Source organism: Phocoena phocoena, chromosome 11 (genome assembly GCF_963924675.1).
Source record: "Phocoena phocoena chromosome 11, mPhoPho1.1, whole genome shotgun sequence".
NCBI lineage: Eukaryota > Metazoa > Chordata > Mammalia > Artiodactyla > Phocoenidae > Phocoena > Phocoena phocoena.
Window position 1 is genome coordinate 10409169 of NC_089229.1, and position 24287 is coordinate 10433455.

Consider the following 24287-nt stretch of genomic DNA (forward strand, 5'->3'; position numbering starts at 1 on the left):
GTGGCTCGCCCAAGGTCAATCACCGGCAAAGCCTCAGCTCCAGTCCTCCCTCCAAGGCTGGGCCCAGCGCCCACTCCCGGGCTCCTCAGACGGAGGGGCCTTGTTAAAGGGCAGATCCTGACTCAGTAGATCAGGGCGGGGCCTGGACTTGGTGTTTCTAAAAAGCTCCCTGGTGTCACTGCTGTTCCTGCTGGTCTGCAAACCCCACGTGGAGCTGCAAAGCCTGGTGGAGGAACCAGATTCTCAACTCCACCCTCAGAAGCCCACATGCTGCCCCTTCAGGAAGGGTGGAGCGCTGGCGGGGGCGGGTGGTGAAGCCACTTTAAGAAACCCCAACCTCCATTACCCTCCCTGCCCAGCCACCCAGGACACCAGAGCTGCCGGAACATTTTATTAAGTTAAGGCTCACAGAGCAGGAGAGAAACGCCTGCCTGCACGGGGTGGTCCCCGCAGATCCGTGCCCAGCACCCCTCAGAGGAGGGGGTGGGGCCATGGAGACAGCTGCTGGCTCCCTTTGTCCATCTGTCCCTCTGTCCAGAGTCCCAGGGAGTGGGTCCCCCCAGGGCAGGAAGTAGTTAGTGGGAGGTAGGGTAGAAAGAGGGTGGCTGGCTCCCGGCCTCTCCCAGCAGAGTCAACCCTGCCATAGCTGCTGCTGGGCCTCCGCTAGACCCTGGGCCAGGCTGTGGGCCCAGAAGCCCAAGCAGGCGTCTGGAGACACAGGGGGAGCCAGTGTTATAGAGGCACACGCCACCAGGAATTGCTTTTTAAAAAGTATAAAGTGTTTGGGGGAAAAAAAAAAAAGGAAAAAAAATCTATATAAAAATCTCTTCACATATAAAATCCTGAAGAAGGTGCAAGGTAAGACCCAGTGCTAGGGGCGCGCTCAGATACGCAGAGGACGTGTGTGCGTGTGTGTGTGTGTGTGTGTGTGTGTGTGTGTGGACGTGTGTGTGTGTGTGTGTGTGTGTGTGTATAGTGGGTGTGAGTGCATGTGCGGCCCACAGAGGGTGGGGAGAAAGCTTGGCTTCTGACGTCCATCCAGCAGGGAAGGAGGGAGATTGGTCCCCTTGGGCTGGGGGTCTGCAGCAGGGCTGGACCACGAGGACCTAGAAGACAAGAGTGGAGGAGTCTACTAATTAGAAAAGATACACACACCCCAGTGTCATAGCAGCACTATTTACAATTGCCAAGACACGGAAACAACCTAAGTATCCACTGACAGATGAATGGATAAAGTATACATATACAGTGGAATATTACTCGGCCACAAAAAAGAGTGAAATAATGCCACTTGCAGCAACATGGATGGACCTAGGGATTATCACACTAAGTGGAGGAAGTCAGACAGAGAGAGACGAATATCTTATGATGTCATTTATACATGGAATCTTAAAAAAAAATGATACAAATGAACTTATTTACAACACAGAAACAGAGACACAGAAAACAAACTTATGGTTACCAAAGTGGAAAGCAGGGGTGGGGGGAGGGATAAATTAGGAGTTTGGGGTCAGCAGATACACACTGCTATATATAAAATAGACAAATAACAAGGTCCTACTGTATAACACAGGAAACTACATTCAATATCTTGTAATAAAATATAATGAAAAAGAATGTATGTATGTATTTCTGTATATAACTGCAGCACTTTGCTGTACCCCAGAAACTGACACAACATTGTAAGTCGACTACATTTCAATTAAAAAAAACAGTGTGGGAGTCTGGCTTAGGCCAGGCAAGGGTGGCTGGCAGGTCCTTCCAATGCCTCTTGGCCCCAAAGGCTGGCCAGATCCTCTCCTCCGGGCTTCTCCCCAAGCCTGGCCCACAGGGCGGCCTCTCCGGAGTGCCTTAGGAAGTCCCCAAGGATGTGTTAGAAAGAGGAAGCTCCAGGTAGACAGGGCAGTAGGAAAAGGCATCATAAAAATGTTTCACACCCTGCCAAGTCAGGGATGACCGTGAGCAGAAGTAGGACAGAGCACGGCCTCCAGTGATGTCCGGGGTGTGAAGCACGGAGGAAGGAACGCTGTGGGTGATTAGTGATGCGCGCCGTGCTGCTGGGTCTAATGAGGGGGTGGCCACACCGGATTTGCCGCCCAAGCCCAGGCAGATCAGTTAGGGCACTGAAGCCCAGAGGAGGGGTGTGGACTGCTCGGGCTGTGGCTGTGGCCCTGTGTTAAGAAGCACCCGCTGTCGGGGCTTCCCTGGTGGCGCAGTGGTTGAGAGTCCGCCTGCCGATGCAGGGGCTACGGGTTCGTGCCCCGGTCCGGGAAGATCCCACATGCTGTGGAGCGGCTGGGCCCGTGAGCCATGGCCGCTGGGCCTGCGTGTCCAGAGCCTGTGCTCCGCAACGGGAGAGGCCACAACAAAGAGAGGCCCGCGTACCGCAAAAAAAAAAAAAAAAAAAAAGAAGCACCCGCTGTCACATGGCGGGGACAGGGCGAAAATCAGACCCTGAACTCACTGGCCCGCCTCGGCAGACACATGCTTAAGTTTACAAAGCAGCCTCTGGCTGAGTCTGACAGGTCCCCACGACAACCCCGAGTCGCTGGTGTCACTGCCCCCATTTACAGAAAGGGATACGGAGGCTAGGAGAGGGAAGTGCCCTGGCCCCGATGGCAGGGGGAGTCAGGTGTGGATGAGCCTCAGCTCACACCGCCAGGCCCCGCGTGGCCTCAGCCCCGCCCAGCCCGGGGCGCCCACCTCTACTCGGCCAGGCTGTTGCGCACGGCCTCCTTCTCCTGCAGCGCAGCCATGGCGAGGCGCAGGTGCTCTTTCAGCTGCTCGATCTCCCGCTCCGACCGCGTCTTAATGTGGTTCAGCTCCACGTACACGTCCTGGTACTTTCCCGAGGTGAAGCGCCTGTCCTGGGGGGCGGGGAGGGGTTGTGAGGGCACGAAGCCCTCCTTCCTGGCCCTGCCCACCTGCCGGCACAAAGCAGCCAGGCCCCTCCACTGCCCCCACGGCCTCCTCCCTCCAGGTGGCCCCCCTAGATGGCCCCCGGCTCCACCCAATGACACAGGTTTCGGCATCATTTTCATCCCATTCAAGATGACAGCTGAGGCCCAGGGAGGTGAAGCTTTTGTCCGAGACCAAACAGCAGTGAGTGGCTGGGAGGAGAACCGGGTCAGCCTGGCCCAGTGCTTGGGCCCCTTCCATGAGTTTGGCTCACACACACTTCAGAGCCACCGACATGCAGCGGGTGTCAAAGACAAAGGGACATGGCACCAAGGGTGGGCCAGACTGGGCCCCGAATCCTGGTCCCCCAACTCCCAGCAACACGGCTTATCCCTCACTGCAACGCACGCTGCACACGTGCAGGGGTTTTGGTCTTGCCCACGGCTGTCACCCAGCACCCAGCGCAGTGCTGGGCACATAGTGGGTGCTCAATGAATATTTTCTGACTAAATAAAAGCAAATGTGGCCGTGAGCAAGTCTCTTACCTTTCTTAGCCTCAGTTTCTTTGTCTGTAAATGGGAATAGTGACACCTACGTGGGGGAGGCACGGGGAGAGCCTGAGGAGGCCAGGAGTGGCCGGCACAGAGCAGGTGCTCACAAGATGGGACACAGCTAGATCCAGGGGCTCCCCACCCCGCCGACGCCCTGCCTCGGCCGGCCGGGACTCACCTTCTGCATCACCTGGAGCTCATCCCGGAGGCACTGCACCTCCTTCTTCAGGTACTGCAGCTCATTCTCCTTCACGCGCAGCAGCACCTGGGGTCACAGGTGCCAGGCTGATGCAGGGCCAGAGGCCAGAGCTACCCTGGCTCACCGCACCCCTGAAGCATGGCTTCTCTCTGCCTCAGGCCCCTAGAATGCAGCTCCCAACCTGCACCGAGACCCATGTCCCCAGGAGCAGACCCCTCCAGGAAGTCCTCTCTGATTTCTCCTTGCTCTCTCACCCTGTCCATACAATGTGAGTGGGTAGCTTATGGTCACCTCTGCTGTGGCCTCAACACAGCGCCAGGCGCTCCACTTCAGGGCAAAGAGCACGAAAAGAAGCCATAGTGTGGCCCTAGGGTGAACCAGAGTGGGCTGGGCTTCCTCATTAAGCCCTCCCCGAACCCTGATGAGCAGGTACTGCTACCCTGACCTGACCAAGGAGGAGACAGGTTCAGCCAGGACGAAGGAGGCTTAAAAGCTTAGACTCTGGAGCCAGGTTGCCTGGTTCAAATCCCAGCTCCCATACTGACTAGCCATGTGGCCTTGGGCGAGACACTTGACCTCCCTGTGTCTCAGTTTCCTCACCTATAAAATGGGAACAGTAATGGCATCTTTCTCACAGGACTGTTAGGAAGCTTCAATGAATTAGCAGATATAAGGGCTTACAGAAGTGCCAGCCACAGAGTAAAGCTGTATATACATTTTTGTTAAATACAACAAAAGGCTAGGGTGGCCCTGGGATCACATACACATTTTTTCACCCCGGCTTCTCCCAGTAACGGAGGTGCTAGCTCCATTTTATAGATGAGCCACTGGGGCTCAGAAAGGTGAGGTGACTTGTCACGGTCCCACAGCAGGTGGGTGGCAGGACCTACCACGGGAGGGCTTTCACCCAGTCAGCCCACTAGTGCTGGGTGCACAGCAGGCGTCCTTCCTAGCTGCCCCGTCCTCTCCCGGCTACAGGGCAGACCCAACCTGTCTGGATACACTCCCCACACCCAGGCCCCAAGAACCAACTGGGCGGCCTGGCACAAGGGGTGGACGCACCTCCAGCTCACAGGAGCTCCGCTCGCTGCTGCGCCCGCAGCCGTTGCCGGTGCCCTGTGAGGCGATGAAGCTGCGCAGCCGGTCAATCTCCTCGGACAGGCGGGCGTGCAGCTCCTGGGAGGGGTGGGAGGGTCAGCGCAGGGGCGCCGGGATGCCCACGCCCCACCCCCACCCCAGCGGGGCCAGGCCCACCTGGTTGTGGCGCAGCAGCTCCTGGCCCTCCTGCTGGCAGCGCCGCAGCGTGTGCTCGCGCTCCTCCGCCTGCCGCGTCAGGGCCCCAATCTCCAGGCACTTCTGCGAGTACTGCTCTGACAGCACCTGCAGCTCCCGCTTCAGTGCCTCCAGATCTGACCTGCCCAGGGCAGAGGAGGGGAACGATGGCCCGGGCTCTCTCGCCCTCTGCCGAGCTGGGTCAGGTCACACAGACTCAAAGCAGCTTAGGGCTCCTGGTTCCCGCCCTAGTTTTGCCTTCAGCCAGCTCTGGGGCTGTGAACTGGTGACAGCCTCTCTGGGCTGCAGGCGCCTCCTCTATGAGGGGATGGGTCGGAGAAGCCCATCTCTAAAGCCTCCATAGCCCCAACATTCCACAGCAGAGGGGCACCTACTGGCTGATACTGTAGCCCAGCTCTAGGGAGACACTAAAGAGGGGAAGAGAAGGGTGGAGACTGAGACTGGCTAAACAAGAAGGGGCCTGAGAACTGCCGTGTGCACTGGCGTGCGGGTCTGGCTGAGGTCCCACTGCTTCTGTTCCCGGTGCCATGCGACCGGAGCAGGTGTCTCAGCTGGGGGCAAACTGACATGCCCTCTGCCAGGGGTCTTAGCACAGGTTCCCTCACTCATAATCAGCAGGGTGGACAGCTGGGCTCCTGGCTCAGAGGGAGCCCCCGTCCCCAGACCGCAGGGCCCAATTGCCATCTTACTGGTGCTGTTTCTGGAGGCCATCTGGGCCCTGTGGGAGACTCTGTGTCTTGCTCAGCTCCCGGCTCAGCTCCTCCTGGTAGGCCTTCTTCATGGCTTCGATGGCTGGAAGCAGGGCAGAGAGGTGGAACGGAGACTGGGGAGGGGTCAGCAGCAACAAGCTCCACTTCCTCCGGGACTCCATATGGAGACAGGAGCAGAGAGTGGTAATGCAAAGAGCACTGGGCCGGGCTGTGTCATGGACTGAGTGGCTTTGGGTAAGGTGTTCAACCTCTCTGAGCCTGTCTATCAAGGGAGGATGACAGTGCCTGTCTGATGGACCCTGCTGGGGAGACACCTCAATGTCTGACCACTGGTACCTCTTGTTAGTGATTTCTTGGTAAGACCCCACACAGTCCTCCCTGCAGAGCCTGGAAGGTTCTTTAACAAGGTCCATCTGCCTGGCCCAGCCTAGTGGTCAAGAACGCAGGCTCTGCGGTCGGTACAAATCTGTGTGACTTTGTGCAGGGGACTTAACCCCTCTGTGCCTTGGATTTCTTATCTGGAGAACAGGGATGACAACAGCACCTTCTCTCGTGGGTTGTTGAGAGACATGTGTAGAGCAAGCAGAACAATGCATGGCACAGAGAGACACTGGCCCCCACTGGTTTATTTTCAGGCTGTGAGCCCCCAAGGACTGAGTCTCTTTCCACGCTCAAACGGGGTTGTTGTGAAGATTAAACAAGTCCTGGGCTTCCCTGGTGGTGCAGTGGTTGAGAGTCCGCCTGCCGATGCAGGGGACACGGGTTCGTGCCCCGGTCCGGGAAGATCCCACATGCCGTGGAGCGGCTGGGCCCGTGAGCCATGGCCGCTGAGCCTGCGCATCCAGAGCCTGTGCTCCGCAACGGGAGAGGCCACAACAGTTAGAGGCCCGTGTACCGCAAAAAACAAAAAACAAAAAAAACAAGCCCTCACTCATAGTCTTAGCCAGAATTCCAAAATCCCAAAGCTCTGAACACTGGACTCTTTTGGTGGCGACCCCCAACCTGAACGGACACAAGGCTATTTGTGATCATGACTATCCCACTTAAGTGTGACTTTGAGAAATTTCCAAAATTTGCCAAAACCTTAGTGCTAGATTTCAGGGTGAAGCCCAGACCCTGCTGGGAGAGGATATTTAATATGCATACCAGGTTATCTTCCTAAAATGCAAAACGCACTGACCCCAGGGTTTGGGATGAGGGGCCCTGGGCTTGAGTGCTTGAAGCACTGGCAGGTGGTTAAGTTCCAGATCACGTGGCCTCCTTCATCATTTCCATTATTCTGCAAACCCTATGAAAGTGTCTAGGATGCCAGGCACACACAGCAGGTGTACAGAGAGGGAGAGTTGGCCAGCATCTTGGGCATTCCTGTTTCTGACTTGGGAGAGCAGAGGGAAGGGTTCAGAGAATGGCTTTGCAGTCAGAATGCTCTGAGCTCCAACGTCAGCTTCTGCCACCTCCAAGCTATGCCATCTGGGACAAGTCGCTAACTTCGTTGAGCCCCAGTTACCTCATCTGTGAAATGGGTTCACTCCCTCGGGCACTGCAAGGACTAAGGTTGCTCACGTGGGTAACGGGCTTGGTAAATCCTCACACCTCTCCCCGCTCTCCCCAGGGTCCAGACCACATGCCAAGTGAGACGGCACTCCTATGAGAGCAGGGTCTATGGCTGAGCGGTCTCTCCCCAGCACACGGCATGGGCCTGGACGTGGAGTTGCAGCTCAGGGCATGTGTGTGGCTTGCGGGGGGCTTCCCAGTGGCCGCAGGCCCCTGAGGGAGAGGAGTCACAACCCATGGTCTGTGAGTTGGGGTCTTTTATTGCCTCGGTTTCCTCTTTGCAAGCAGGGTTAGAGGCCAGATCTAGGGGCTCCTGACCCCTCACCCCAAGTTTGGCACTCAGGCCCTCACCTCTTATTTACAGGCCTCCCGAATCCAGTCAGGAGCAGCCTCTGCTTGGAGGTTCACGGGGCTGGGCCCCACTGTGCCGCTCCTGCCCAGGGACCTCACCTGAGGCTGTGGCTGCTGTCTCCTCGGCCAGGAGCCACTCCTTCTCCTGCTGCAGCCGCTGCAGCTCCCGCTCGTGGTGCCGCTGCAGCTCCTCCATCACCTGCTGGTGCGAAGACTCCATCTCCGCCAGGCTGCGTTCGCACGCCTCCTGCGGGTGGGAGGCCAGGCTGTCACGGGGCTGCCCCCATTGCCTGGATGGTGGCCCCTTCCCAGCCTGTGACAAGAAGTCTCAGGGGCAGGCCTGCCCTGGTCCAGGCTTCACCACCTCCTCCAAGACCCTGGCATCATCGGCCTGTATCTGCCCCTGCTCCCCGCCATCCACAAACCTCACCCTGTCATTCTCCTGCTTCGAACCCTTCTGAGCCTCCCCCATCCCGCAGAGCCAAGTCCCTGCTCCAGTTTCTGACCCTGGTGGTCTCATCCCTGGCCCTCCCCAACCAAGAAGTCCCATAATTATAAAAAAAAAAAAAAACACAACCAGTTCATGGCATGTTCACACCTCTGAGCTTTAGCTCATGTTCCCACTGCCTGGAACATTCTTTTACAACTTTCTCTTCCTGGGTAATTCACTTGGCCAGCAGACCAGCTTAAAGATCCTCCTAGCTCTGACTCTGGGCAGCCTCTCCCCTGCCTCCAAAGGCTCTACTTCTGCCAGATCGTAAATTCCCCCAAAAGAAGGAAGATTTGATCCAGCTCAGAGCCCCCGGGATCTAGGCTACGGCCTGGCTTGTGGCAGGTGCTGAGTAAGTCAGCTGAAATTAATGGCTTACTGCAGAATGGGGCTGTGTAGACAAGACAGGCACGTTTTTCAATGATTGATAATACCCACTGCTGGGAGAGTCAGCCGCGACCAGGTGCGTGGAGGGCAGTTTGGTGGCGTCATCTAATTTTAACGACCCCTTCACCTAGGAGGTCCACTCCTAGGAATGATCCCACAGAAAGTCATATGTGTACAAAGACTCTTGGACAAGGGTATTCCCTGTGGCAAGGTTGGTAACAGATGAAAACTGGAAATAATCTAAATACCTAACAGGGAAGCCCTTAAATAAATTATGGGATTGAGTTTTACAGAGGACCCAGGCAACTGTTAAAAGACAGAGCTGCCCACATGGACTGCTGTAGAAAGTGTCCCAAAAATTAGGTGATGAAAGCTGGTTTCTGACAATACACATGGTGGGACCCCAGTCACGGACACAAGACACTTAGAGCTGTAGGTCTGAGTACATGTACATAAAAACACAGAGAAAGGTATGGAAAGATACTGTGGAAAGTAATGGTGCCCCAAAGATGTCTATGTCCTACTCCCGGAACCTGCGAATACGTTACCTTACACGGCCAAGGAGAATAGAGGTGCTAATCAGCTGACCTGAAAATAGGGAGATTATTTTAGATTATCCTCTGGGCCCAAGGTAATCACAGGGTCCTTGGATGTGGAAGAGGAGGCAGGGGAGCAGAGGGAGAGGCAGAAAGGACTACGGAAGGAGCTCAGTGGGAAGTGAGAAGGACTTGACTCTCCTTCACAGGTTCTGAAGGTGAAGGAAGGGGCCACGGGCCAAGGAATGCAGGCGGCTGCCAGACGCTGGAAAAGGTGAGGAAATGGAGCCTCCCCAGAGCCTATGGAAGGGAATACGATCCTGTGGATGCCTGGATTTTAGCCTGGCGAGACCTGTGTTAGACTTCCACCCTACAAAACTGTGAGATGATAAATTTGTGTCTTATGTTAGTGGTAATTTGTTACGGCTGCAACAGGAAACTCTATAGATGTGCTCAAATGGTAACCAAGGCTCCCTGGGGTTGGGAGCAGGCAGAGGAAGGAGAGTTCACGTGTTTGTTTCTAACCTTTTGATTTGTTTGAATTATTTTTGAAAATGTAAACAAATTCATTATATAATTTAAAAATGTTTAAGATCATTAAAAAGGGAAGGGGAAGAGCCAAGGAAGAAACTGAGGCACGGAGGGCCAGTTAAGAGGCTGCATTCTCCCCCATGCCACAGGGCACCTCACGGCTGGTGGGGACTGACCCCCACCTCGCCAGCAGCCATATCTGGGGGCTGCATGGGCCAGTTTGGGGGAAGGGCAAGGGTCAGGTCCCCAGGGTCCAGGTGTTCTGAGTGGTGGTCAAGGGATACCTGTCCCACTGAGCCTCTGTGCCTGTCCTCTGTGTGTGCCCCCAGTAAGGGCAAGAGAACATGGCTCTGGAATTCCACAGACTGGGTCCTAGTCTTGGCTGTACCATGGAGCGAACTCGAGCAAGCTCCTTTCCCTCTCTCAGCCTCAATCTCCTCATCTGTAAAACAGACCCCATAAGACCAACGCAGGAGGGTCCCTAAGGTAAGTCAGCGTCCACCTGTAGAGATCACCGACCTGTAGAGACCGGAGCACTATGGGAGGTGGGACTGCTGTTCTTAAAGAGCTAGATCAGGCAGGCAGACCCGGCAGCCAATAGGGCGTCTGGAGGCTGACGTCAGGAGGTGGGAACCAGCCCACGATGAGGGGCTCCCAGAAGGCCAGGCGCTGCTCCCTCTGACCTGCCTTCCCGAGGGCCCAACGTGTTGGCCGCCACCTCCGACATGGATCAAAGTAGATAAAGAAGTACCCGTGGCCCCCACTGCAGTAAGCACCCACGGGGTGAAGCGCCAGGCCCCCGGCTGCTGTCCTGTGGTGGCAAGCCCCACAAGCTGGAAGAGGGGTGCCCACTCGGCCTGATACCAGGCTGGGGAATCCCTCCCCTGCTGTCACCTCTCCAGGGTCCAGTGACTCTCCGGCTGCCTCTCCAGGGACCCGAGGGGATGCAGATGGCTCGGCTCCTCTCCTCTGGTGCCCCTCCCCCACCCCGTCTCCCCATTATGCCCTTCTCACCCCCCATTCCTCCTGCCCGTCCCAACCGAGCAGGACGAAATGCTGACAGCCTTGGGATGCCCAGTGGGCGCCTGGGGACCAGGAAACCTGGACTGCAGACACAGGTCTGCTGCCAGCTGCAAGGTCTCGCCCCCTCTCTGGGCCTCAGTTTCCCCATCTGTAAGCTGAGAAGTCAGAGCAGTGCTTTTCAAACTTCATTTTAGTGACAGAAACCTTCTTCCAAAGGGAATCTAATGCAGGTTCTAATAGTAAAATGGACAAGGATGGAGCTGCTCTGGTACTGGTGACTGTGAACGAACCCACCCAGAATGGACCCTCCACAGAGCAAAGTCTGAAGCCCTCTGGATGGGGGTCTCTGAGGTCCCCAGATGCCTCAGGTGGTGGTGGTGTTGGACCTCACCCTGTCTAGAGATGCCCCACCTTCCTCTGGCCTCAAGGGAGCCCTGACAACACTGGGCCCTCCCTTTCCCCCTTCCCCATGTCAGGTGATCCCCAAGCTAGGCCTCTATATCACACCCCAACTCCCCTTGGCCCTGGTCTCCCTTCAGCTGAACGTTCCATCAACCACTCAGCCCCAGACGGCCCTTGGCCTTGCATGGTGGCCCCAGCTCCCAGCCGCTCCCCTCTGCCTTCCTCGGGGCAGTGGCCCAGCCTTAAGCTCACCTCCCTCCACATGCCCTCCTATATCCCTCTCTTCTTCGGCAAAGTCCTAGCTCCTGATGCTGGCCCTACCCCCTCCCAAGCCCCCTGCACTCCAACCCCACCTTCCCGATGTCACTGTCAGACCCCAAACCTCCTCAGATGTGTGGGATGCGATCCCAGCTCCTTAGCTTGGCAGTGGGGGTCTCCGCGATAGGCACCCACTGGCCCTCCACCTCCTGCTGCAGCCCACGCTCCCACCCACAGCTCCAGGAAGACTTCCTGAGAGCCCCACGCCCCCTCAGAACTTCTAGAAGGTCCCCCTGCCCAGAGCCTGGGATCCCAGCATTCTTTTTTGCTTCAGTCAAGGGCGGCGTGCTGGCTGGGGGCAGCCGACTGTCAAATTTTTAGGAATTCTGTGGCACGGTTATTTAGCATACCCATTATTAGAAATTATATAAACTTATAATTAATTGTTACATTAAAAACAAAGCTGATACTCAAAATTCATCACTTCCTAATTATTTCACTGCATTTTATTAGTAGCTATGCTTTGAGGTTATCTGCGCCTCCTGTATCTATAGGGTGGAAATGTCATTATGACGGCGGGCACACAGCTTCCCAACTCTGTGTTCAGGGACATCAGCCATAGCGGGAGTATTTACACCATGGAAATTGGTAAACGTTACAAATCAGGGCTTGATTTATTGTTTTGTTGATTGTCCAGATTTAAGCAAGAGATGAGAAAAAGCTAAAAATGCTCACAGTACAGATTATACTTCAAATCGGCGCGCCCTATCGATGACCACCACGCTGTGCACAGAACAAAAACCTGAGAAATATTCTTCAAAGAGTATTCTCAAATAGTCGCAACAGATGACTATCCTCTAATTCAGCAAAGAAGTCGCGATGACATCGACCGAGTAAAGTTTCAACATTTGTCTTGCTGTCTCACTCATTCACACAAACAAGAAGGCCAAACGACATTCGCGTGAGAACGACACTCGTTTGTCGGCTGGCTGTGGATACGAGCATTCGGAAAACATCAATGAAAGTATCCTGAGAAAAACCAATTCGCTATACGGAATTCACGATAAAGGACATCACGTACTTCTCATTTGTAAGCTGTGCACTAAACGTGCTTCACGTCGGTGAAATTTACCATGAACATATACAAGTGTGTCAGTGCGTACACACACACGTACTTTTTCTGGAGAGCTAGTTGTCCCAGGCATAACAATCAAAAGTGTCTCCGGACACGGCCAAATAGCCCCAGGGGAACAAAATCAGCTTGGTTGAGAGCCGCTGTCCTAGGCAGACCATGCGTCTCCCGAGGGCCACTGGAGGCGCCCATGTCCCGCAGACCACCTTGCGCAGGGCCTCGGCCTGGCAGGCATGGGCAGGATTTCCCTGTGTTTAGGGAGCGACTTCCAGGGGCCTGCCCATTAGGAATCCCACTCTCCACCAGGCCCCCTCTTCCCCAGACGTGCAGGGGAAGGGGTCTAAGTACAGAGGATCACGTGGGGGCTCACACACAGGCTCTGCAGTCAGCCTGACCCGAGCTCAAATCCCACCTCTGACATCTGCAGGCAGGTTGACCTCAGGCAAGTCACATAACCTCTCACAGCTCAGTGGCCTTGTCTGTAAAAATGGGCACAGTGCTCACGTCCACCCGCTGGGGAGATTAAATGAGATGATGAATGTCAAATGCCTCACACGGGTTCCGGTACACAGGAAGGGCTCCCAGAATATTAGCCATTTTCTCACAACGTGGCAACCAGAAACCTGCCCCCACCCCCAACACAACAGCTTCTTGGCCTTACCTGTGAGATGTAGCCTGGGGGGATGTGGCCGTCCTCCTGGGACTTGGGTGCACTTTGAGGAGCCTCCCCTTGGAGACGCCGAGCCTCCCCTTGGAGACGCCAGACCTCCAGTTGGGCACGAAGGGACTGGACCTATTGTGGGGGTGGGCAGGAAGGCGAGGTCAGTGAGGGCCTGAAAGTGGGGACGTAGCTGATGGGAGGAAGTGGCCCTCGTGTGGAGATGCAGGCAAGGGGGACATTCTAGGTGTTTCCTGCATGGCCAGGTCAGAAACCCAGGAGAGTGCTGGCCCAGAGTAGGCTCGATAGGGCTGGGAGCAGGACACCGCGGTCACCCCCACGTTACGTAGGTGGGGAGAAATGCCTTGGAGCCTCAGTTTCCCATTAGTAAAACAGTGATGAGGTCTACCCTATGGGACCATGAGACTGCTGTGAGGATTACATGAGCCAATGGAGGTAAAGAGGGCCTAGCACAAGGCTTGGGATGCAGAAGGTACTCAATAAATGGTCTCTCCCTTCTCTTCCTCTTCCCTTCTATGTGACTGCTGAGGACAGAACTCAGATGGGAAAACAAAAACAAAAAGTCCCCAAGGTCCAGGAAAGAAGATTCTAGTTCATAAGGAACCGGGGTGGGGGGGGGGGCGGGGGCAGGGTGTCAGTGGCTCAGGGGTGAGCTCCCCATCACTGTAGGTATGCAAGATGAATGCCACAGAGCGACTGCAGGGATAGGAAGGGTGTCGGTAGGGTGAGGAGGCTCCCAGAGGCCACTGCCGCCTACCTCCCTCTCCAGTGCCTCATGGCTGTCGCTTGGGGCCCCCCGGCGCTCCCCGCGGCTTTGGTTGAGCAGGGCGGTGAGAGGTACCCGCTTGTTCTCCCGCAGGGGCAACTTCTCCAGCTCCTGCCACTTCTTCTCGATCTCCTCACTTAGCCGGTTCTGCTGGTCCTCAGTCAAGGGGGCACCCAGGCCCCGGCGCGGACCCTCGCCGGCCGGTGTATCCGTGGCCCTGCTGTCCGTGGCCTGGAACCACTTGCGTCGCTCCTCGGAACGCTGGGCCAGGTCCCGCTCCAGCTCCTCCTGCTTGGCCGGGCGGTCGAGAGCGCGGGCCGGGGTGCGGGCCCGCTGCGGGGAGCCCTGAGTCAGCGGGGAGAGCTCCACGTAGTCCAGTGACTGCCGCTGCCCGTCCGCCTTCCGGGGGCCGCCCCAGCCGATGACCTCAGAGCCTGCCCGCTGCTCCCCCACCTTCAGGGAGCCCTTCGGGGTGCCGTAGCTGTGCAGCGTGTTCTCCTTATTGCAGTCTGAGAGCCTAGGGGGCCAGCAGAGCCACATCAGGCGAGACCTTGCCCTCTTGGTCCCAAAACAAGCACTTCCGCAGTGTCGCCCGTGCACCGGGGCCAGGGGACAGACCCCAGTGGAGGAAGCAGCTTGGAACTAGAGCTTCATCATTAACAGACCCTGGGAACCATCCCAGCTCTGCCACTTACCGGCAGAGGGTCCAGGGTACCTGGCCTCTCTCTCTGAGCCTCAGTTACCTCATCTGTGATATGGGACAACAGTGCCACGCACAGGAGGGACTAGGTGAGCAAACGTGTGCAAAGCGACCAGGAAGCCCTTTGAGAACGTGATCGAAGCATTAGTATTAAGGGTGTGCTGTTCGACAAGGCCCTAGGTGCAAGAGCCTCACAGTGGAATAGGAGAGATGCCCAGGGTCACTGCTGGTGAGATGAACGGTGGCCTCTGGGTGGGTGCAGAGCACAAACTGTGGAGACCCGTAACGACTGAGGCAGTTCCCTTCTTCTTCCATAGCAATACTGAGTACGTGCTTACCCGGCCAAACACTAAAGCATCCCTTGCGGCTACACGTGGCCGTGTGACTCCACCCTGCCCAGTGCATACGAGAGGTGGCACGTTTTGAAGGACCAGGCGTGCCCTGGCCTGGCTCCTGGCTGGGACCCATGAGAATGTGGACAGTGCTCTGGCGCAGAGGCAAGGCTGTGGGCTGCTGTGGAGCGAGAAAGAAACCTGTCCCGCGTTTAAACCCGTGTTTGGGGTTTCTTTGTTGTAGCAGCGGAGCCTATATACTAAATCACGGTCCAGCTGTACAGTAGCTGAGAGTTTACAAGGGGCCTCCGTGCACGTCCTCGCATGACACACCTCGGTGTGACAGGTGAGGAACATGAAACTCAGGCCAGACGGCAACTGGCCTAAGGTTGACCAGCCAGGGTGTGGCCAGGCAGGTGGACGCGCACTCAGCACCCCTCGATACCACGTTTCCGTGCCTACTGCCCAGCAGCCAGAGTCCCAGCCCCTACGGGCATCTGGGGTTTATCCTGTGTGGGGCTCTACCACCAGGTCACGCGATCCTCCTGCCCCTCTACCCACAGTGACCTCCACAGGGAGTGAGCTCCCCACCCAGACTAAGTAGCCATCCCCTCTCCCTGACACAGGCTCAGACACAGCCCCTGCGGCACACAGCCAATCAGCCACCTCATGGGGCTGTGACTCACCGGCATCCTCTCCAAAGAGCCAAGGCCTCTCCCCGCCTTTTCAGGATGTGGGGAGATAGAGAGGGACAAGAGGCAAACCTCAAATCCTCAACGTATTTCTGGACGAGTGCCGCGGATACCCCCTGCCCTCTCCCTCTCCCTATTCTGCTGGTGGAGAAACTGAGGCCCAGCAAGTAGAGCCACAGGGCCCTCAGGTGAGTGCCGGAAACCCACTCAGGATGCGGGGGTAAGTGCCTCCCCCCAGGCCCCGGTCCAGCCCAGCACGTACTTGGTGACATCTGGGGCTGAGGTTGGACGCACAGTCTTCCTCAGAGCCTCGATCCAGTTCCTCCGGATGCCCGAGGTCATGGCCGACAAGGTATAGACAGCATCTTTGGTCTGTAAGTCCACCCCACAGGTAGGTTGCCACCTGGCCAGCCCCCTTGCTCCCTCCCCACTATGGATTCCAAAGAGGTGCCCTCCCCTCCCAGGTGGGTATCTAAGGTCTTAAGCCTGGAGGTGAGCAGAGCATGCAAAACCTCCCCTCCACTAGCCTCAGGAGAGCCCCATCGGCGCCAAGATCTCTCCAACATCTGAATAGCCCTGCCAGCGATATCCTGGATCGCCCCAGAAATGCTCAGCGCTGGCAGCAGGGCTTCTGACTGGCTCTGAGGACAGGATCTCCAGGTGAATGAGTGATAGGAGCCGGTCCGGTGGGCCACGCCCCACCCCGACACCTCCTCTGGGGGGCCCTCCAGGCATGCCGCGGGCTCACGTGGATCTGGAAGCCATAGTTGCGCTGCACCGCATACTCGGTGACGTCCGTGCAGCAGCGCAGATCAATCTCACCGTCCAGCTCATCTGCCTGCAGCAGGAGGGCTCACGATGGTCCCTGGACTCCAGGGACCCTACCGGGACCCCCAAGCCCCTTCCAGGTGTCCCCCGGCACCTGATGGGGGAGAGAGCCCTCCCAGCTCACCGTCTCACCTCCTCAGCAGTGGAATCCCTGTAGTACTTGAGGCTTGAATCGGTCAGCACAAACCAGTGCTTCTTCCACTGTGAAGGAGAGACGGTGGTGAGGGAGGGGCTGCAGGGGTGTGGAATGACGGCGTGCGTGCGTGTGCGCACCATTCCGCGGGCATCCTGGGCGCTGCCAGGTCAACCGTTCTGCTTGCAGCAGGGGCCTGGCACCCTCACCTGCTCTGCTGAGGGGTGGGGGGCAGGGGACAGTGCAGAGTCACACAATCCCCATTTGAAGTAAGCCCCCCCATTTCCTCTCTGCGGGGACAGCATCTGTGAAATGGGTCGGCTTTTCCTCAGTAACCACACCCTTCTTTTCTTTCTCGGGGCCCTTCTCTGATTTGTTGACACTTCCACAGGCTTCCTGATAACTTTCCACCAAGATCACCAAGGCTCCTACATGCAAATCCCACCCAGTGCAATCCAGGAAGGGGATATGACCTGTGTAAGGTCATTTGCCTAGCAAGTCGGGGGCCAGAACTTCAAAAACCTTTTTCCGTACACTGACCCCAGATCAATCACCCCAGTGGTCAAAGACAAGTCTACCAGAGAGCAGGACTGGAAGGGTGCCCAGGGAGAAGCGTCCGAGTGCTGGTCGTATTCTGTTTCTCGATCTGGGTGCTGGTTACATGCGTGTTCAGCTATGCGAATACATTATCTGTACGTTTATGATGTGGGCTTCTCTCTGCTCCAACCAGGATTAGGTTGGCAGGACACGTAAGAGAGGGGTGGGGGCATCAGAACAGCCTGATATGAAAGTGCCAAGCTCAGCCCACCTCTGGGCTTCTGACCGTTCACTGGAAGGCCAGTCGAGGTCCACCCACTGCCAGGGTCAGTGCATGTCCTCCTGGTGCTCTCCCACATCACTAAGCCCTTGTTTATTGCTTCAAGTACTTCGTTTTCTTTCCTCAGGAAGGCAGGAAGTTTTCAAGGATGCGCCAGGATGATACTTTCTACTTCTTTCCACACTGCCTCCCCTAACAAATACGATTTTAGCATCCAAGAGACCAAGGTTACAACTATTGTATGCCTTGCTAGCTGTGTGTCTTTAGTCAAGTGTCTCGACCTCTCTGAGCTTCAGTTTTCTGACTTATAAAGTAGGGCTAATAAGACCCTAAGCCTCCTAGTGAAGTTAGAAATGCCTAACCCTCCCTGGAACGTCTCTCATGGCACTTCGCATAGGGTCAGGCACTAGGTTGTTGGGGATCGTTCTAAGAGGCTGGCCTTAGAACCACCCTGCTCTTCTGAATGGCCCGAGCGGCTGCTCAGGACAACTGTCCCTCTGTAAAGTGGGTCAGGGGTTCTGTGTCAACTGATCTCTTTGGCCCCTCCAGGCCTAGTCTGTGACTGCCTGAGATGGCAGCTGCATGGGCCTCAGGTGCCCCGAGTTCTAGGCCAGGGTTTGCCCAAGGTGCTGCTAGGCCCGGAAGAGATTAAAGCCCTTGTGGGCCTGTCTCCTGTCTGTGCACCAAGGGGTTGGGCTGGCTGAACTCCCAGGGCCCTTCCAGCTCGGACATTCCAAAACCCTGTGAAAGAGAATGAGTAACGGCCAGTTCTGGGTGGAGCCCATAATCTCTGCCCTCCAGAGACCCTGGGTGGGGGAGGCCGGGAAGGGTCACTGGCAGGGTGCCCAGCCTTGTGTGAGCCTGGAGCCCAGCCACCAGAGGACTGGCAAGCAGGCAGCGGGTACGAAGGCTGTAGGCTGGAGGGAATAAAGCATGTGGGTAGGAAACACAATGAGATGCCCTTTGGCTCCATGCCCTCCCCGGCATGCGGGCTGCACACAGACCCAAGCCACGGGCGCATGCAGGACCTGGGCGGGGAGATGTCCCTTCTCAGGCTGGGTGGGCAGGAGGCCAGCTCCAGCTTCAGCCTGGCAGCCAGAAGGGTAGAGCTGGTGAAAGGCCACTGTCCCTTCTGGTTGTAAAGATGCACACGTTAGAAAAAGGGAAGGGTTATTAGCTGAGGCCCAAGCAGGCACTGGGGGTTGTGTGGGACCCTTTACATGCTTAACCTCTGTGGCTCCGTTATCCACCCTGGAAAGAACTATTATTATCCAGTATGTCCATTTCACAGATGAGGCCACCGAGGCCAGAGAAAGCTGTGACTCACCCGATGGGGCCCCAGGTTGGTGAGACTTCAAGAAATGTGGTCTGAGCCCCACCCCCAGGGTTGCGGGGAGCTGCTGTAAAGCTGAGTCTTTGGGAATCTGTACGTGTCTCAGGCTGGATGATCTCTGTGGATCCTTCCATCCCAGACCCTTGGATACCCAGCCGGGGTCGTCAAGAAGTGGGAGGGCTGAGGGGCTCTTGGTGAGAGGAGGGGATGGGGTGCAGGGTGTGAAGCACCAGGAGGCCGCCATCCCTGGTGACCTTTACAGACTGCAGACTGCTCCAAGGGGCTGAGATGACTAGCAGCCTCTGCCCTCCTACCCCACAGCCCAAGGCCTTCTTTCCAACAGGACAAGAAACATCCTACCCTCAAGGCTCCCACTCCGGCCCCCACCCTGTACCCTCTCCACCCTGAAGCCAGGGTCTCTAGAAAGCCGGACAGGCCAGGGAAGCAGCTCAGCCACCTGGGCCCTGCAGCATCCCCACCTCCCACCCCCCACCCCACCCCCGCCTCAGCCCTCCTACCTCTCCAGGTTCATCCAAGATTGACATCCATCCCTTCTTGAAGTTGAGCAGATCGGGCTATGGGGAGAGGAGGGGGCAGATGAGTCAGGCCCAGCAAGAACCAAAGGGGCCTGGGGAGGAAGGGGGGCTGCCCATCCTGCCCCCGAGTGAGGGAAGGCTGAGGGCCCAGGTAGCCCCCTAAATCCAGGCAGGCTCCCCAGCCACTGAGGCAGCCTTGGTCCCTTTCCCGAACATCCGGCAATCTCTGAGAGGTGGGCTGGGTGACTGGCCACCCATCACAGACCTCTGAGCGCCCTTCCCACCAGCCGGCTTCCTCACCTGAGAGTGGGACAGGGGGCAGGAGATCTCTGAATGTAAAAAGGGACGCTTAGAGGGCTCAGAGGACAGCAGATCAGCAGGGCTGAGCGAACCGTCCAGTGCTTCTCGCTGACGAGGCCCCAGCGGCCCGGCAGGACAATGCCTTAACGCTCCTACCCGTTCCCAACCCACTAACCCTCCCATGGTCCAACCAGCCCTGCATTTCCCTCATCTCTTGGAGAGCCTGAAAGATGGAGCCAGGCCCAGGCTGAGGTCAGAGACCTCCTGGTCCCCCGCTAGACCTCTGGAAGGGCCGGGGAGATGGCACCTCAGTCCCAGCAAGCCCTACCTGCCGGGTGCTGCTCAGGGGGGCACGGCCCCGGGGTCTGGGGGCTCCCAGCTGTAGCATGTTCCACGGGGGCCTGTGAGCTAGGTCCCCCCCCAACCCTAGATGACGAAACTGCTCATCCAGGCATTTTCTCTGGCCAGGCCTATCCACAGACCCTCCCTGCCTGCTGGGGAGACCACTCTCTCGTCTAAGTCCCGGTCCGCCTGCAGAGGTTCAGCTCGTGCCCACTGGCAGGCCAGGCTGGCAGGCAGGGAGGAGGCGGCCACCTGTTGCCATGGCTCTGAGCCCACCTATCAGCACCTGCATCACAGCCTCACCAGGCCAAGGTGTCCGGTTGCATGGAGGGAGCGGGTGGCGTGGCTCAGTGGGGTGGGCGGCGATGGCGGTGGCGGCTGGAAACCTGGAAACCGGAGCCACCTGACCTGGCCACCTCCCCTGACCCGCCCTCCTGTCAGGGAGCCCCATTCTCCTCTTCCTCAGGTGGAGGAAGAGACCTGAGAGGGGCTTGGGCCAGCAGCCTGGACATCCTGAGCCGTGGCCTTGGGACCAGGGCCCCTGGACCTCGGCAGGCCGGCAGCCCAACCCCTGCATCGCAGCCCCTGCCCGGAGACCTGTCTCAGGGAAGGGACACAGGCTCTGCCCAGACCTGGGAAACCCCAGGCTGCGTATGCCCTGTCTGCTCTCTCTCCTTCCCCACCCTGTTCCCCACGTGGGCCGGAAGCCACTCAGGGTGGTTCCAAGCTAAGACTGAAGACCGGTAGCCACGCTCAGGGCCACCAAGTCACCTGGGTCCACATGCAGATGGAGACCCGCCCCCGTGGCCCCAGGGGCAACGTGCTGAATAAACATCCACCCTCCTCTACCTCCCTGATCTAAATTCCTGTGCTTCCGAGGCAGTCCGCACCTCCACCTCCTGGCGCTGAGAACGAGAAGCCAGGCCTTCTGGGATGGACCACGGAGCTGGCATCGCTGTGCTGACCCGAAGAGAGCCCCCGGAAAGGACAAGCAGATAACCCAGCCAATCGGACTGAGCTGAGCCAGGGCTGGGAGATCAGCCGTAGGCTTCCAGAGGCTGAGGGAGGGCAGGAATGACAGGCTGGGACCCTGAGGGCTGCCTGGGAAGTGGGGTCACGGTGCCTTCCTAAGTCACATGCCCTCCCTGAGCCCGGCTGCCTGATGTGGCTAATGATAGAGGGGCCCTGCCCTCCCCCTCGGTTCCGTGAGAGAACTGAATGGGCCACACATGGAGACCCCAGCACACACACCACACACATGCCGCACACGTGCCGCATCAAGCATGAGATGGTGCAGTGACCTTGGGGAGAGGAGCTTTTAAACCTGCTGGCAGGAGAGGTCCTGAAGTTACCCTGGAAACCCCCCAGGGGTCAAAAGGTCTGATAACATAAATCTCCTCCCCTGCACCTTCACGCGTGGCTCCTCAGGCCCAGACACCATTCCTCCTCCCGCAGGAAGCTCCCTTTCTCCTTTTTCCTTTCCGGAGCACTGACAGGTCCTCACAGTGGGCCCTCGTTCCTTTGGCCACAGGTCAGCACTGCCTCCCGCTGGCCTAGACCATCGACACAGCCTCCTGTAAGAACACTCTGGCAGGGGACCCGATCCAAAAGGCCGAATGTCACAAGCCGCGTAAAACCTCCAGGGATGGCTCCAGACGGCTTCAGAACAAGGTCCAGCTGCCTTAGGATGGCACAAAAGCCTCAACCTGGACTCCCCACTGCTTAGGGGGCCCCATGTTTATGTCATCACACATCCTCTCTGATGCCCAACACATCAGGACTAGTAGGGCCCTCCACACATGCCTGTGTCCTCTGCTTGAAATACCAGGCCACCGCCTCCTCCTCCTTCGACCAGGCAAACCCCTTCTCATGCCTTAAGACCCAGCTTAATTGCCACGGCAGAGGCCCCTTTCCCAGTACACACCACACACCACACCAGGCGACCTCCCACGGCCTCTGTTGCATCTGTGATTGTCTTCAAGCCATTTACTTATCCCTCACAGGCTACACTAGAAGCAACTCAGTCAGGGAGTTCATGCCCCAAGACCCGAGGACTCAGGGAACATTCATAAAAATTTCTTTCTTTCTTCTTTCTTTTTTTTTTCTCTCTCTTTTTTTCCTTTGGAACCAGGCCCCTGTTCTACGCCAGGAAATAAGCTGTGAACAAGAGATGTGGCCCCTGCCCTGGTGAAAACTCAGGGCAGAAACAGACAATAAACAAGTGCACAGGTATATAATTTGATGCCGGGTAGCAGCTGGGGAATGAAGCTCCAGGGGCAAGGCTGCACCCGGCTAGCGCAAAAGGAGGTGGGGCAGATCCTGACTCCAGGCCTGGCTCCCTGAAGCCTCTAAGCATTTACCCAGTCACAGCACCTTTGCCACTTGCTCGTTCAGATTCCTGAGGTCGGGGAGATGGGACCAGGAGAGAGGAAAAGGGTATGAAGAAGAAACAGGAAGGACACCGGCCTGGAGCAGGCTCAGGTCTGAAAGCGGCTAGGATGAATCCGGTAAATGCTGTCAGAGGTGATTGTGAGCCTCCCCTCCGCTCTGAAACCTCTCATGGCTCCCCAGTGCCCCTGACCAAAGCCCAAGCTGCTCTTCCAGGCCTCTGAGGCCCTCCTTCCCAAGTCCCTTTTCTATGTTTTCACCATTTAATTCCCCAAATATGGCCACCAGCCTTTGTCCACACTGTTCCTCCTCCCCCAGTCCATCTCCACCTGACCAAGTCCTACAGTCACAGGAGGACATCTCTCTCGGGAAGCCCCCTCCCATCAGCAGGGATGTGCTGTCTTCCTCCACATGCTGCTTCTAGCAGCCTTACCCTTGTTCAGTGTGTGCTTCCCCAGGAAAGGCAACTGTGTACATTTCTTCTCTCATCCTGAGAGAAGACTGGGACAGACCTGGTTACAAACTCTGGCTCGGCCAGGGCCGAGCTGTGTCACCTGTAACTTCACTTCTCTACACCTCAGTGTCCTCATCTGTTAGATGGGGAGTTACCGTCAACCTTCAGGGTTCCAATGTGGTAATGTGAAAGCACCCAGTTCAGGGCCTGGCAGGCACCCAGTCAGCAATGAAACCACCCCCCACTAGCCTGCTGGGGGGGAGGGGGCGGGCGGCCAAGACACTGACTCAGCTCCTCCCCCCACATCCCTCTCTACTCCTCCCTGACAGGGAAGGGGAGGCTGCTGACAACAGGAAGGGCCAGCAGAGAGGTAGCAGGATGTGCAGAGCCTGAGGAAGTCCAGGCAGTGAGCAGGTCATCACACTCACAGGGGCAGGGCCCCTGCATACAGCACCCTGCTCAACTCTCCCCACCCTCCTCATCAGGCTGTCAGAGCCTCCCTAAGTCACTTGCCAGAAACCAAAAGCAGTCCTGCCCCTCTCTTCCAGAACATCACAGTCAAGGGGCCAGAGTGACGTGGAAAAGGGCTACTCCTTCCCTTACAATCAGGGTAACCTCTGGCAACTCACCAACGCCCCTCCCCAAGCCTCAGTTTATCCGACTGTAAAATGGGGGAAATGGTGAACTCAGCTATGAGGTGCAATATGATAAATAAGGCGCGTGTATTGAGAGAGCTTGGGTAGGGCTCATCCCAAAGAGAAAAACAAATCCCTGCCATCGTGTTCCCCACCCCCAAGAGCGGGCCTGCCCCACCCAAGGTCCCAGCGCCGCTGCGAAGTGGCAAGCCCGAAGTGGCAAGCCCGAGAGAACATGGTATCCTGCTGCTTCAGAAGTCCCAGGACAGGCTCTGGTCAGGATGGGAAGAGGCGGCCCCTTCTCACCCACCCAACCTCCGGCCAGCGCCCACACAGGCGCACAGCCTTCCCAGGCCCACATCAGCGCGACCCATCCGAACCAGGGAGCGCCTCTCTCCAGGCCCCGGCGAGACCCAGATCCAGGCCAGGCCCATCTCCGCTCCTCCCGTGGCCCAGAACCCTGAGAGACCCTACGGATCTGGCAGCTTAGGAGTATCAGATCAGGTTTTCACCAAGGGGGGAGCTGGAAAGAAGAAGGGAAAAGGCCACCCGGAATCTGTCCGTGATTGGTCCCGCAAAAGTGAGGGGGTGGTGCCTGGGAACGAGAGTTCCCATCTTCTCGGGGGTTGCCCGGGCTTCTGGCCCAGAAAGGTGAGGCGGAGGCCGGGGGAAGGTGAGGCAGGACGACCGGCCCGTGCCGCCGGGGTCGCCCAGTCTTCCGGCCGAGACCTCCTCTCGCCTCCGAGAAGTGAGGAGGGGGCTGACCAGGAGGGGAGCGGCTCGGCTCTGGCTCTGGCCGTTGCTCTCATCCGGACCTGGGGCGCAGAGGGGCTGCCCCCCGTGGAGGCACTCACCGTCATGGCGGCACCCCGGGGCGGCGAGAGCAGGAGGCAGGAAGGTGGAAAAGGCTCTCGGGCCGGGCTCAGCGGCGCGGGAATCCCGCCGCCGCCGCCGCCGCCGCCCCTCTCGGCCGGCCGCCGCCGCTCGTCCGGCCCTTCCCTTCCCCGGCGCTGCCCCAGCCCCTTCCATCCGCCCAT

General features: G+C 57.6%; 1 protein-coding gene across 3 annotated transcripts; it reads right to left on the minus strand.

Annotated features, from left to right (window-relative positions):
• Window positions 1-376: 376 nt before the first annotated feature.
• TRIOBP (TRIO and F-actin binding protein) lies at window positions 377-24287 on the minus strand. Of its 3 annotated transcripts, none has more exons than XM_065886533.1 (14): window positions 24105-24271; window positions 19114-19170; window positions 16445-16513; window positions 16233-16322; window positions 15747-15856; window positions 13752-14277; window positions 12977-13108; window positions 7656-7803; window positions 5631-5733; window positions 4903-5062; window positions 4711-4824; window positions 3628-3714; window positions 2704-2867; window positions 377-1106 (listed from the first exon to the last, which is right to left on the minus strand). In XM_065886533.1, the coding sequence occupies exons 1-13, from the start codon at window positions 24108-24110 to the stop codon at window positions 2706-2708; spliced, it is 1764 nt and encodes a 587-aa protein (XP_065742605.1). In that variant the 5' UTR covers window positions 24111-24271; the 3' UTR covers window positions 377-1106; window positions 2704-2705. The 3 variants fall into 3 exon arrangements, with proteins under 3 accessions (XP_065742605.1, XP_065742604.1, XP_065742606.1); XM_065886532.1 differs by lacking the exon at window positions 377-1106 and adding an exon at window positions 18492-18499 and having other exon boundaries at window positions 2706-2867; window positions 16445-16544; window positions 24105-24287; XM_065886534.1 differs by lacking the exons at window positions 377-1106; window positions 2704-2867; window positions 3628-3714; ... (2 more) ...; window positions 5631-5733; window positions 7656-7803 and adding exons at window positions 12775-12828; window positions 18492-18499 and having other exon boundaries at window positions 16445-16544; window positions 24105-24287.

Excerpts from the sequence above, each read along its gene's own strand:
- TRIOBP (XM_065886532.1), bottom strand. The coding sequence starts at position 24,287 with ATGGGCGGATGGAAGGGGCTGGGGCAGCGCCGGGGAAGGGAAGGGCCG. Across the intron at positions 4,825-4,902 it reads AGCTGCTGCGCCACAACCAG|GAGCTGCACGCCCGCCTGTC; the intron begins GTGGGCCTGGCC and ends CACCCCTCCCAG. Across the intron at positions 3,715-4,710 it reads GGAGCTCCTGTGAGCTGGAG|GTGCTGCTGCGCGTGAAGGA; the intron begins GTGCGTCCACCC and ends CTGTGACCCCAG.